Raw genomic sequence first — 13,032 nt, 5'->3', positions numbered from 1 at the left:
AAAGACATTTGGGTTTGGAACAACATGACGATGAGTAAATAATAACAGATTTGCACTCTCTGGGTGAACTATTATTCACCAGCCTAAGTGACACAACAACCCTTAATGTAAAGCTAATTTTTTGCAGTGTCAACTTTGAGGAACGCGAGACCACCACTGACGACAGCTTGTATTGGTTTTCGGTCTGTATCTGTGGGACAACATGTCATCGACACCTCGCTATGTTCGGACGGCGTTGGCGGTCTCCGCAGCAACGCTTCAGTGACGCCAGTCCCGGACAAACGGAGAGGGGGCGTGGCTACGTGGGCTCTCCGCCCCGACCTCCCCCGCTTAGCGTGGGCGGCCCCGTGTGGCTGGAAGAACGAAACACGACACCCCGATAGAAGAGGAGGAGGAGGGGGCAGACGGGAGAGAGAGAGAGAGTTGCACGGAGTGAGTGGAAAAAGAAAAAGTCCGTGGAAAGAGAGGGAGAAAAGTGGATCGGGCATTTCTGCCTTCTCGTTTGTTTTGATTTTGTCTGCTTCGCCTCGTGTTTCAACGTAAAGGCTTGAATATGCAACTTCGAAGCGTGTATGAAGTAATCAGGAGTTCAGCACGGACACGGTCCTCCTCCATCGGCACGACGCGCTCCGATATCTGACCGTAAAAGAGCGAGTCTGTCCGGCCACAAGGCAACAACGTCCTCCACGTTGGGGAGGAAAAACAAAACACGAAAACTCCAAACAAACCGGGGGAGGACGAGCGAAGGGGCTGGATTTGAGGAGGAAAAGTTTACAGAGGAGTTTTGTGTGCGATCCTGAGCTCACCGAGAGGAAGAAGTTCATTTCATCTCTCTCTCTATCTTTCTCACTCACTCTCTTTCTCAGTTAGCTCGACTGCTAACGAAGCGGCTATACTCTCCAACATGAAGACCCCGGGCGATACGGGTAAGTTTCCCCACACAACAACAACACCAGGTCTATTTAATCCAACTTTAGATTACTGCGTTAAGAAAATCAAGAGGCTAATACCAATTTTAGTGAGTTGTTTGTCGTTTTTAGGTGAGTTTCTCCCTGCATATGCATCCCGCTAATTCTCTTTAGATTAGGTGATGTGTTTGTAATATTCGTATTTAAAACAGCTTAACTCGGACAAGTGTAAAAGTGTGCGATACAGATTTGTTTTGAAAGGCTTGTAAAGTTGATAGTAAGCAGAACCAGGTAGCTAGTTGACAAAGTTAGTTTTAATGAGTTTATTTTGATAAGTCGTCTGTTTTGTGTTGGCATTGTAGGACATTTACACTTTTCTTCGTCTAGCTGTCATTCTGTCTTTTTAGCTTACCCGAAAATAGGGATTAAAATCGATATTTGGGAACACACGAGTTTTCACAACTTTTGAGCCGTCCCAACTGTGACAGTCTTGGCTGATTTAGATGTGATTCACATAATAAACGTATTTATGACGCTTCCAGGTGTTTTACGTTTTATGGATAAATGTAAAGGTGTTTAAAATGGCTTTATAGCCGCTTGTGTTGATCCAGTATGGCATCCACCATTTGCGAGCAACTTTCAGCCATTTGGCCCTGAGAAAGTGGCATCCCATCACAGCGCCTCTCTGTGTGTGCTGGAGGATTTTACACAAGATATTTCACATTTCTGCTTTGTTTGTGTTTACTGTTGTGTTTTGTTCATTTATAGAGCGTTGTGTCTAAACGGGTAAAGTTAAACTTCACATGAATGCTTTACTTGCCTCCGTGTCGTTAAATAAGTACTACTTTTCTTTGTTTACTTTGTATGGAGGCTCGTTTTGGTTAAGCTGACAAACACTTTTACTTGCTTGATCTGGTCGTTTGAAAAGCTAAACACACTTTTCTGTAACCCTTAAATAGGAACATAATAAAACATTTTTTACTTTAGATTTTACAGTATGTAGGCTAATGTATAAATAACATGTCAAAGATTTCAGCTCAAGTTACTGCTAGATGAAGATATTGAGTCGATGCCAGTTTTTATACCAACTCATCTGAGTAGCTGTAATACCCTCACTTGCTCATCTTTTATCTTAAAACTGTAGGATAAAACCGGTTGTGGTAGTCTTGCTTTGTAATCTGTGCCTTACAACCACTTGATTCATAATAATCTGGTTAATATTCATCTGTTTGTATGGAAATGCTGCCAGTTCATGTCAGTTCAGCCTCTGTTGGATGTCTGAGCTCCACCAACGCTGAAGTCGTGGTCTTATGCATTAAACCATTAGCTAATTCTTCCATTCGTCCTCCCCCTCATTTGGTCTGCAGTATAAAGTAACCCTTCTTATGGTATGGTAGAAGTTTTCCATGTTGTGCGTCGTGTCTGGGACGCAAGTCTGCGTTTTCGTGTAGGCGTGCAGAGGTGGGGTTCTGTGCACGCTTACTAACTCATGTCAACTCCAAACAGATTGGGATTTTAAAGGTAACAGAAAGTATCCAATCTTAGCTGTCTTTAGTTCATTGATCCAGGGTGTTCCAGTTTCTACAAGTGCATCATGGGTAAATATTCCCATCTTGTAGGTGAGGTACATTAATTCATTTTGAATTAAGATTAGACTTTACTTAAACAGTAGGTAAAATAGTTTGTACAAACGGAGATGAGCAGTACGGTTAGTCTTTGTGCCGTATCAAATGGTTCTTTTTAGGCAAGGTGTTCCCCGCCCAGGTCACCTAGGCTTTGTGTTGGAGCGATGAGATCGGCCCCTTTCTTTTGAATAGCTACTTTGCCACCCAAGGGATTAACTAGTCACCTAAACCAGCTATTTTACCTGTAATTACCTGTTAATAGTATTGTCATGGTATAAAGTCACTGCCATACTGCTGTGATCAAGTTTGAGGTTGTTGTTTTTTTAAACTGTTATTTTAGTATTTTCTGTAACATATTTTGGCCTAGATCACAGAAAAACAGTTTACATTGTATTTAATCCTCTGCTGCTAAAGTTCCAATGTGCTTCTGACTAGGGTTTATGCAAAAAGATACACAGTTGCATCAGTTGATTGCACTTTGGCACTCTGTTTGGCGTCAACTCTTGCCCAGCTAAGCACGATATCTGTCTGTCTGCCTTGTAGTCCAATAAGTGGCCTATTTTTGGTGCCTTTTTCCAATTGCGTTATTCATTATATCAACAGTTTGCCACATGTGGGTCTCACATCTGGAACCGGGCTCTCTGTTGTCTCTTTCAGTGTATGAAGTTTAAGGGACCCACATGGGCAATTAGCCAGCGCTTTGGGAGGGTGGCGGTGGGTGCTATTATTTTTTCAAAGGAGGGTCTGGGTCAGGGTGGCTGAGCGTAGGTGTTGGTGTATAATTTCTCTTTCGCTGCAAGGTATGATTCAATGTTCCATTGGCAAAAACATGCCATGGGAGTTTCTTTTTTGTGAGGAACTATTTGGATGTTTTTTTGCATATAGTTTTTTGCTTTTTTCCCCTTTGTGTTAGCATAAGTAGTAGTCAGTAGCTAGCTATGTTTCCATCACCCTGTTATTACGTGCATTGTAAGTATTGCATCGGAAACGTCCCAAAAAAAAAATCCCTTGATTCGCAAAAAAGTTTTTACGCTAGCTTGAGATGGGTTTTAACTTGTGCGAAAAAGAGTTAATGCGAATAATGGGAGATGGAAACACATTTGCCGAATAAATTCTGACGTAGCGAACATTAAACCCACGTGATTAATCGGCTGTTTCGTCATGATGGGAATTCCGGCTCATTTTAGGGAACCGGATCATTTGGCTCAGCTCAGTAATAAGAGGTAAAAAAAACCCCGTATAGGCTAAGTAAAACCATCAAACACTATTACACGTGTATTGAACATTTTATTTATATTTAACCATCCAAAATGAAACCATTCCAAGCAAATCACACTTAAAACTGAACACACTTCAGGGTTGTTAAAAGTTGTCATATCCCTCCTCGATGTGATAGTCTTACCTTACAAATTCTACATTCTGCCTTTGTTGTCTATGTTTTTAAAGTACAACCATATTGCTACTTCATTTGCATTTGTTACTCATCTTGTTTTTTGACCCGATATTAAGGATGATCTTTTCGCCACTCTGCTCAACCACACGCACTCCATGCAGTGACTGTATGTTAATGTGTTGCCTTCTGTATGTGCGTGCGACAAATCGAGAGCGGTAGGGTAATGTCATCACACCTGATTCCACGCACATACGCATCAAAATAACATTCAGCAAGTGACTACTTGGCGTATTATTGACTTGTTCACGAATGACACATCACTACAGTTTCCCCTGATGGTGTTTTATTTAATGTTGGTTACTAGGTTAACAATACCACGTCATCCGCTTAAACAACTTGATGGAAACGCACCTTGATGGAAATTCGCATGTTTTTTTGTTTTTGTTTTTGCAAACTTTGAAAAGATTCGCTTCACGTTTGGATGGAAACCCAGTTAGTGAGATATATAGCAGTTATTGCTGTACTAAATTCATCCCAAACCCTTCAGTTTTTTAAATACAGCTTTTCCATAACAAACCGTCTAGTATGGAGAAACCTTTTGTTTCTCTGTTTCAAATGTTTTGACATGAGATTCTTTGCAGACAATTGATCTTACTTTTTAAGTTGACACATCATGTAATCAGGCTTGCTTACTTGTATGATTTAGACTGTCTAGAGTCACTCAGGAAGTGTGCATTCGATTGGTTAATGTGTTTTATGCGGCTCTGCAGATTGGCTGTGTTTCCTGGCCTGTGTTTTTTCCTGGAAACATGTATAGACAAACCTCCAACCAGCTGCACAGCGAGACTCATATACTATGGTTAGACCTATAGTGACATATGTTAATTTACTTTCTCCCTTGAGCTACCTTTTCAGAATATTTAGAGAAACAGAAGTGAAGTGTAGTAGATATGAACTACCAGATGATTTGGACCTTTCTTATTGCAACTTTAGACCCCCCCCCCATTAAATAGGCCCAAGAGTTAGTATTTTTCCATTTGCATAAGAGTGACTTTTGCCAGTGCTAAAGTTAGTTACATACAAACCTCTGTCCTAAAAGTTCTGCTTAAAATATCATATAGTAGGAAAGCTTGTCATGAGCGCCTGTTATGTAGGAAATCCCATTGGGTTTGTCCAAGGCATTTTCTGGCATAGAAAGATGGATCCAATCACTGTGACCTGAATCATATCTCATCTTAGTTCAAAAGGGCTGGATATATCTCTTCTTTTATCTTTTTAGAGTCGGTCTCGTTTGCTTTCCTGTCTGTAGTCTCAGATCAATAGCTTTCTCAGTCTGTTTCAGGCTAGTTTTCTTGAAATACAGGGTTGGATCTTACGATGAGCAATAGGGTTTGTAATGGTGTGATCAGCTCATACGACTTCCTCGCTTTCCTTGTTTCTGTACTCAGTTGGCGTAAAGTTCAGGTCATCTAACAGCACACCTTTCTTTAATCTGCATTTCAAACCTCAGGTGCCCATGTTTCTAATGCCGTGCAGCTGGATCTTTGTGCCAAGCAGGTTGCAACCGAGGTTTGAGCTCAACCAACTTGTGGAGTGTTGTGTCTAGTGGCGACCACGGTTTGGTGGGAACTCTGAGGTTTTGTCGAGACTGTGGCTGACAGTTTTCCCCCCGTGTGTGTTTGTCTGTGTGAGCGTGTGGCTTTGGCTGTCCTTTTGGTGTGTGTGTGTGTGTGTGGTCACGCTCATGTAACAATTTGTGAGTTTGTGATGTGTATACTTTCCTTGACATTTTCAAGAGCATTCCCCTTTGGAGTTTGTGCCCAGGCTTATGGTGAGGAATGTTGTGAGGTGTTAGGGAGCATTCAAACGTTTATTTTCAGTTTTGAACTATCTGAAAAGGAAGAACGAGGCAAAAAAGAAATTGCTGGGTTACTAGGTTGGGAAAATTGGTTGTTGCTGTCAGAAAATGCTCCAAATCTGGTTTTTGTGTCACTTATATTGCACACTGCAGACACACAAACTATGGCTAATAATCAAAGACATTTGTCTAATCTCTCCATCTCATTTGAATGATTGCAAAATCCTATTTATTGTAGTAAATCAGTATTTTTGGATTGTTCATTTCAATGAGCTAGTTACATATGATACAGTTCCTGTGCAAATCCTTGTTTTATGCTCTCTTTTTTGTACAGAATATTTGCGACTGTTAAAGGAATAGTTTGCTTAAAAATGAAAATTCTGTCATTTACTCACCCTCAAGTCGTTTCAAACCTGCGTGAATTTCTTTCTGTTGAACACAAAGATATTTTGAAGAATGTCATTAACCAGACATTTGATGAACCCCATTGACTTCCATAGTAGAAAAAAATACTGTGGAAGTCAATGGCTGCCGTCAATTGTTTGATTACCAACATTCTTTAAAATATCTTCTTTTGTGTTCAACAGAAGAAACTCATACAGCTTTGGAACTTGAGGGTAAGTAATTGATCATTGCCGAATTGATCATTTTATATAAAAAGCGGTTCCCCTTAATAGCTGTAATGTAGCTGTTTCTTCATAGTTTGTAGTGAGCTACGTTTTCCAGAGTTCCAGCTTGTAGTTTGGTCACAGTTTCAAAGTAACTTCCCCAATCCAGCTTTTGTATTTTTTGAATTTGTCTTCTATAGATTCTATTCCTGTATTGTGTAAACTATTGTTTTTGTATGTATTATTTTTGTCACAAATATAAATCAGAGTGATTTTGTGACAGTGGCGCACCCCTTCCCGTAATATGGTTGTAATGAAGACAAGAAGTCACGGTTGAAGTGTGGGTTTTGTGTGTGTGTATATGCAGCACATAGTTTATTAGTGGGGCCCAGACCCCCCACATTCCACTTTAATGGCTGCTGTCTGTGTTGCATTACACACACACACACACACACACACACACACACACACACACACACACACACACACACACACACACCAGCCTACGCTCAAGGAGGAGGCACACACACGTTCCTAATTCTCACAGTTGCGCGCTCTCTCCGTCTCTTGAGCTGCCATCTTTGTGGTGACGCCACTTTGACTCGCTCCCACTTTTATTTTTATGCAACCAATTTATTTTTGCAGGCAGGATCCAGTGCCGGTGCAGTATGGCTGGGAATAGAGACAGAGAGGAAGAGAGACAGTGATCATGATTGATACTACATACTACGCAGGTTCGGTCTTGGGCTCCTGATCTGAGTCACGGAGGTCTGCGTGGAGGAGAGAGTGCTTTCAGAACCTGTCAGTGGGTTTCTGATTCCGTGTAGGCCACTGAATGTGGCGGTGGAACTTTCAGCCACTTTTGCAGAACAGTGGAAATTAGAGTATTAAAAGGCGAAATTATTTGCGAAACGAACGTTTTCAGTGGCATTCTGATGTCTCATGGTGCTTAGGTGATTTCCAGACCCTTAAACCATGTGGGTTTCAAGTAGAACGCCCTATAAAGTCGTGCCGGCCTCCATGGGACATTTAGCCTAATTCTAACTTCGTCGAGAGCTAGTGACTGTGACTGACATGTGGCCGTGCATAGTTTGCGGAGGCCTGATGTCTGTGTGCTAATGGAAAGCTTGTAAATGAAAGGCCCATTAGCAGCGAGGGAAAGGATTGGCGAGGGTTTCTGGTGCTGCAGTCTTGGCCCGGGGTGGGAGAGAAAACAAGGAGCGACCGTGGAGACGGCGTTCTAATCCCACAGCTGGAGCCACGCCGTGTGCCGCCAGCAACTGTGTGTGTGCATGTGCGTTCGTCTTTGGAGGAAAATGAAAGTGAAGACTGAGTCTAGAGACCTAACCACAACACAGAACTTGAAAAGAGGCAATCTATTGACTTCTCGTTCTCTGCCCCACACCACCACCTCTTTTTCCACTCCATCATGTGCTTGATCTCTTTTGTGATCTTACGTTCTTGCTCGTTCTTAATTCCAGATGGGTGGCATCGGCGTCGAATGCGCAATGCTCTACAGTCATTGTTGTACTCTTCGAAATAGTGTCTAGGAAACTACGTAATTCTACACACTGATATGGAGGTGGAAAGTGGAATTAAAGTCAACATGAAATCAAAATAGACTCCTATTTACTTTTCAAAATACGCACTCCTGGTCTTAATGTGCTTGATTGTTCTGTAAACTTTTTTTTAGTTTTGTCATACATTTTTTAACTTAAGCTATAAGAGATGGCTAGTCAATTAGTGAGGTTGACTAGCTTATCTAGATTTTTTCTTTTTAGATTTGACATTAAGAGTTGATTCTCAAATTATCATGCTGTTTTTCCACTTTTTTGACAGTTAGCACAGAAAAAATGTCAATGCATCTTCTTTTAAGAACAGATATCTTTGGTCATTTGCAGTTGCTTTTTGAGCGTTACTTTTTTAAGAGTGTATTGCAGAAAAACTTGAAGCCCGAATGGTTTTATTGCTCTCACCTAGCTGCTTTTTGAGCAGGTTTGCCTTTATTTTTGAATATTGTTGAATATTTTGTAAGTAAAATTGTTTGCGAATGTCATTTTCATGTTGACTATAAAGTTAAGATGCAAGTCGTAGTCGTTGCCTGCTGTGGTTGGTCGTTAATGGGGGAGGTTGAACGCACCAAACGTTGCCTCCAGGGTCCCCATGGAGATATTCAGACACCTAGTCTCCTGTCTGCCACACTCTCACACTCGTTCGCTTTTCTTTAGACATTCCACAACACACACACGCTTCTCAGCCAGGTCACACACATACAATCTAGACTAGAGAATCACCTGGGGCCCAGATGACTGTCTCCTAGTCAGCCTTTGGTTTTAATAGTGCTTTCTTGCTGTTGATGTGGACCAATCACAGCTCTCAGCAGGGTGCCAGGGCTTGAAATCAGACAATCACATTGCCGTTTCACTTTATCAGACGTTGCATCATTGGCAAAATGCAAGCTTAGGTTTACTTCAATGCTGGCTCCACCCGCTACTTCAAATAAGGCACTCAAGGTTTGAATGATGCTGTTATGGCAACTATTTTTTGTAGTATATCTATGAGTCAACATTGGGTAACTCAACTGATTTTGCATATCAGTTGAATACCCATCCCCCAATTGAAAGGTAAATCTCACAATAGGGTCATCAACTGAGAATGTCTTCAAACATGTTGCAACAAGTAGCTGAGCTTTGTGTTAAATGCTATATTTTAGACATTGTTGCTGCAGAATTGTCTTAAATCCTGTTTTCGGCATCATGGAAATTGCAGGGTTCACCAGCGAATACGCCTCGTTTTCAGCACGACAAAAACTTGCAGGGTTTTGCATTGCTGCAAGGGGTAAGTACGGCGTCTATCGCAAGTTGCAGCCACGTGGAAATGCCAGTAATAGAACAATGATCTCCGACAACTGGATGAGGAAGAATCAGAATCAAAGCCCACAACTAGGAGGGAACACCATAGAGAATTTAGTAAGCTGTCTGTCTTCTGAACAGGCCAATAATAGTGAATGGGCGAGACAGACGCAAACCAAGTTTATTGCTCAGCTAAGTCAGTTTAAGTTTGTGTTGCTGTTTTCGGCCACTCTTGAGAAGAGTTCTCCTGGTCAGTCCTGCCCAACCCTGTATAATCTTGCATAGGCAGGGTGATGGCAGTTAAAATTAGCTGCTCTGAATGAGCTTTGAGCATCAAGGAGAAAACGCTGAGCTTGATGATTGTAGCCAGATTCAATCTGGCTGACTTCCACCTGCCCTCTAAGACCAGAAGGCTGAGGTTCACTTTAGCGTTACCATGCACAGTGTTGCTGGTTTAGAGCATCTCAGATTTAAAGGGGAGGTTCACCCAAAAATTAAAATCCAGTCATCAATTATTCGCCCTCATTTTATTCCAAACCTATTGGACCCCAAAAAAAGATATTTTGAAATGTCCATGCAATAAAAGTCAAACATTCTTCAAAAAGTCTTCCTTTTTTCTTCAGGTTTGGAATGAAATAAGGGTGAGTAATTGATGACAGATTTTTTGGGTGGACTAAAAAGAACATCCACCTATGTAGAGGCAGCATTAAAAACATCTAGGTTGATCTTTGTGGCATAGACGTCTTATCTGGGTTTTTTTGTGTGGGGGGGTCCCCTTATCTAGAACCGGTATCTGCAACCGGAAAAATCAAGCAGATCTGCACTGGTTTTCCTCTGATTGATCTTTTGTGCCCATGACTAAGTGCGAACAGAAGTGGGGGAAGGAAAAGAAATCGGTTAAAAGTTCATGTAGAAGTGGCTCCCTGCAGGAGATAAATCCAGGATGAAAGCTTCACTGTGATAAGATATTAGAAGACCACGTCTTGCTGATAAAACGTAATGCCACTATCACCCTTGCAACCTCGGCGATCCTAATGACTTTTGCTCGGCTGCCTGAGCGAAGGCCACTGGAGTGTGTGATTTAACACTCTGATGAAGAGAACATGATGGCTGGGAGACTTTTAAGATTAAATCGTGGAGATTTCACATTACCAGTGAACTGAGAGGTTGCTGTTTTCTGCTTCTTTTTAACTTTTTTTGCACCAGTAAATCATGTTTTTACTATCTTCCATTGGAGGGATTTATCTTTTTGTTTTCTTTGAGGAATAATGCAGACCAACTTAGGTTTCATATTGATTATCCTGTACTCTTAAATTCTTGAACTCTTAAGAGGTTGCATCAAGCATAGGCAGGCATATAATTATTTCATATAATAATATCAAAGTAAAACTGAAATTTCTCACACTGTAAATGTTTTTTTAGTGCATTTTCATTTTTAACGTAGATGGAAAGGTTTAAAATTGTGTATCAAAAAATAACATTAAATTGTGGTCAATTAAATTGGTTTCAGGTACATGGAAATGTGTTTAGTCTAAATTCATTCATTCATTCAAAATCATTAATGATAACAATTTAAAAAATAAAACTGAAACTAAACTTTGTTTTACTGTTTGTTAATGATATTAGCAACACTGTGAGAATATCATGTTTACATGTACAACGGATCAAACATCAGGCCATAAGCTTTGCACTTTTGTACACTTGAGTATTTAAACATTTGCTTTTTACAGCAAATCCAAATTAATGCTTGACTGACATTGAACTTTTGTACAGCTAAAGTGTTGATTTTATAGAGATAACACTGTTCATGTTTCATACCAGCTTAAATTTCAAATATCAAGCAAGTTTTGGAACAGTGCACATGCAGAAAACTGTATAGTGGTCCTCAGAAAAGTAAAAAATGCAGGTATTATGTTCATTTTACATAATGAATTGACAAGTTGAATTTGTGGGTGTGTGTGTGTCATATGAGGTACATGATGTAGGCTAATGTTTCAGAAAGGTTTTTGGTGATACTCGCTGGCCTGGTTAGCGAGTGCACGAGCAGTTCAGGAGACCTGCACAGGCCTGTTGGTAAGGATTGTTTGGCAGACGGCCGTCGCAGGCTGCTCCTCATGCTCGGCAGTCCTCACATAGCAGGAAAATTGGCCCAGAAATGCACCCTGCCTGACCATTTATGGTTGATTTAATCATATCCCTACGAGGAACTCCCCTGTGACGCGTCTGGTTTCTGTCTGGGCAGAGTTGGCCGTCGCACTGTGGCGTCCCGGACATCTGGAGCGCTGTCTCCACCGCCTTGTGCCGGTAACTGGAGTTTTTGGTCTCTCTGGTGTTGACATGAAGATTGTAGACATGAAAATAACAGCTACTAGATGTTTAGCTTACGGAGCCACAGCTGTGAAAGTATTAGACATGGCTAATGGCTCCTCCTTGGCGACGGTGTTTGGGACACAAGGTACTCTTCAGCTTCTGCCTGGGTGGGAAATACCCACACGATGTTACATGGGTGGCTAAATGACCTCGCGTTACGCAGAGGATAACGCGTGTATATGAAATCAAACACTTGATCCCTTTTGCCCTCTCGTATTTAGGTTAAAGTGTTCCCAAAACACCTGTCTAAGTGCGCAATATCACACACACTTTAGATCAAGGAGACAGATTATCTGTATTGTGACTATAATGTAGACTGTTGGCACAGGGTGCTTGTTGCATTATTTTCATACTGCTGGGTTAGTGTAGTCTACGGTCTTGTGGAAAAATGCAGATGCTTTAACGTTTTTCCAGCAGGTAGTTGCTGTCGTACCGTTTTTATATTAATAGGGTTAGGTATTGTTTGAATTTGAAAAATTTCAATTCTGCTTATCCATTCCAAATTTTGATTCCAATAAGGTAAAAAAAAAACATTTATTCTTCTAAGTCTCATTGCTAAACATTTCATTGTAGCTGAATACCTGAATACAAAAAATCAACAGGCTAAAGAACACTTTACACAATGAACTGTTGCCTATGGGTTAAAAATACCATAGCAAAAACAACTAGAACTAATACATTTCAAGCATGATTAAAGTCAAGTAAACAGTAATTAGAACAAATTAGCAATCGCTCTAATACAACTGAACAAAGATACGACTGAAATAAAAGATTTTCAGGTATTCATGTACAGAAACTGTAATAAAATGTAAAGAAATACAGCACTTGTATTAGCACTTGTACAAAAAGTATACATTATATAGTAGGTGCAACGGTACATGTATTCGTCCCGAACCATACGATACGGACGTCACGGTTCGGTGCATGGTCGCACGACGAATACACTGAGTAACAGGCGATCCACACTCCAATCCAGAAGGGGGCGCGCAAGTTAATGTAATTTGCTATCTATCTGTATGTTTACATCTCTCAACCAATGTTTCAACTGCGGAAAGATACCAATAAACCAGCTTGAGAATAATATCTCATGTAGCATTACATTTACCTCAGGCATTTAATGTCGACAGCAGGTTAGTTCGCAAGAGAAATTAACTCTAGAGAGAAGAATTTTGTATATGCACTGTATTATCCTATTCATTAAATTTACTTAACCTGTTAGTAATGTCTTGATTATTTAATGTATGTTTAAATAAATTTGTCACAAGTTATGACAGCCACTGTGTAAATAATTCTGTTTCAAAAATGAATTGGAGTAGAAAATTAACTTTATAATTAGATTTAGAAGTTAATTCAAAACCTGCCTTATGTGCAATTTTACAGTACATGTTTTTTTTTTTTTTTTGGGTGTTTATTATATC

General features: G+C 40.5%; 1 protein-coding gene across 2 annotated transcripts in view; it reads left to right on the top strand.

The window, feature by feature from the left end:
- Positions 1-368: 368 nt before the first annotated feature.
- erf (Ets2 repressor factor) overlaps positions 369-13,032 on the top strand; it is a 28,192-nt gene continuing 15,528 nt past the window's right edge. Inside the window, exon 1 of one of the 2 annotated variants that reach the window (XM_084130122.1) lies at positions 369-926. In XM_084130122.1, the coding sequence (XP_083986248.1) occupies positions 905-926 (22 nt within the window). In that variant the 5' untranslated portion in view covers positions 369-904. The remainder of the gene's footprint in view (positions 927-13,032) is intronic. The other variant, XM_084130121.1, reaches the window with a different exon arrangement.

Source organism: Abramis brama (genome assembly GCF_963993115.1).
Source record: "Abramis brama genome assembly, chromosome: 12".
NCBI classification, from domain to species: Eukaryota; Metazoa; Chordata; class Actinopteri; order Cypriniformes; family Leuciscidae; genus Abramis; species Abramis brama.
The sequence above is the reverse complement of the archived record's forward strand: the minus strand, read 5'-3'. Positions and strand labels throughout refer to the sequence as shown.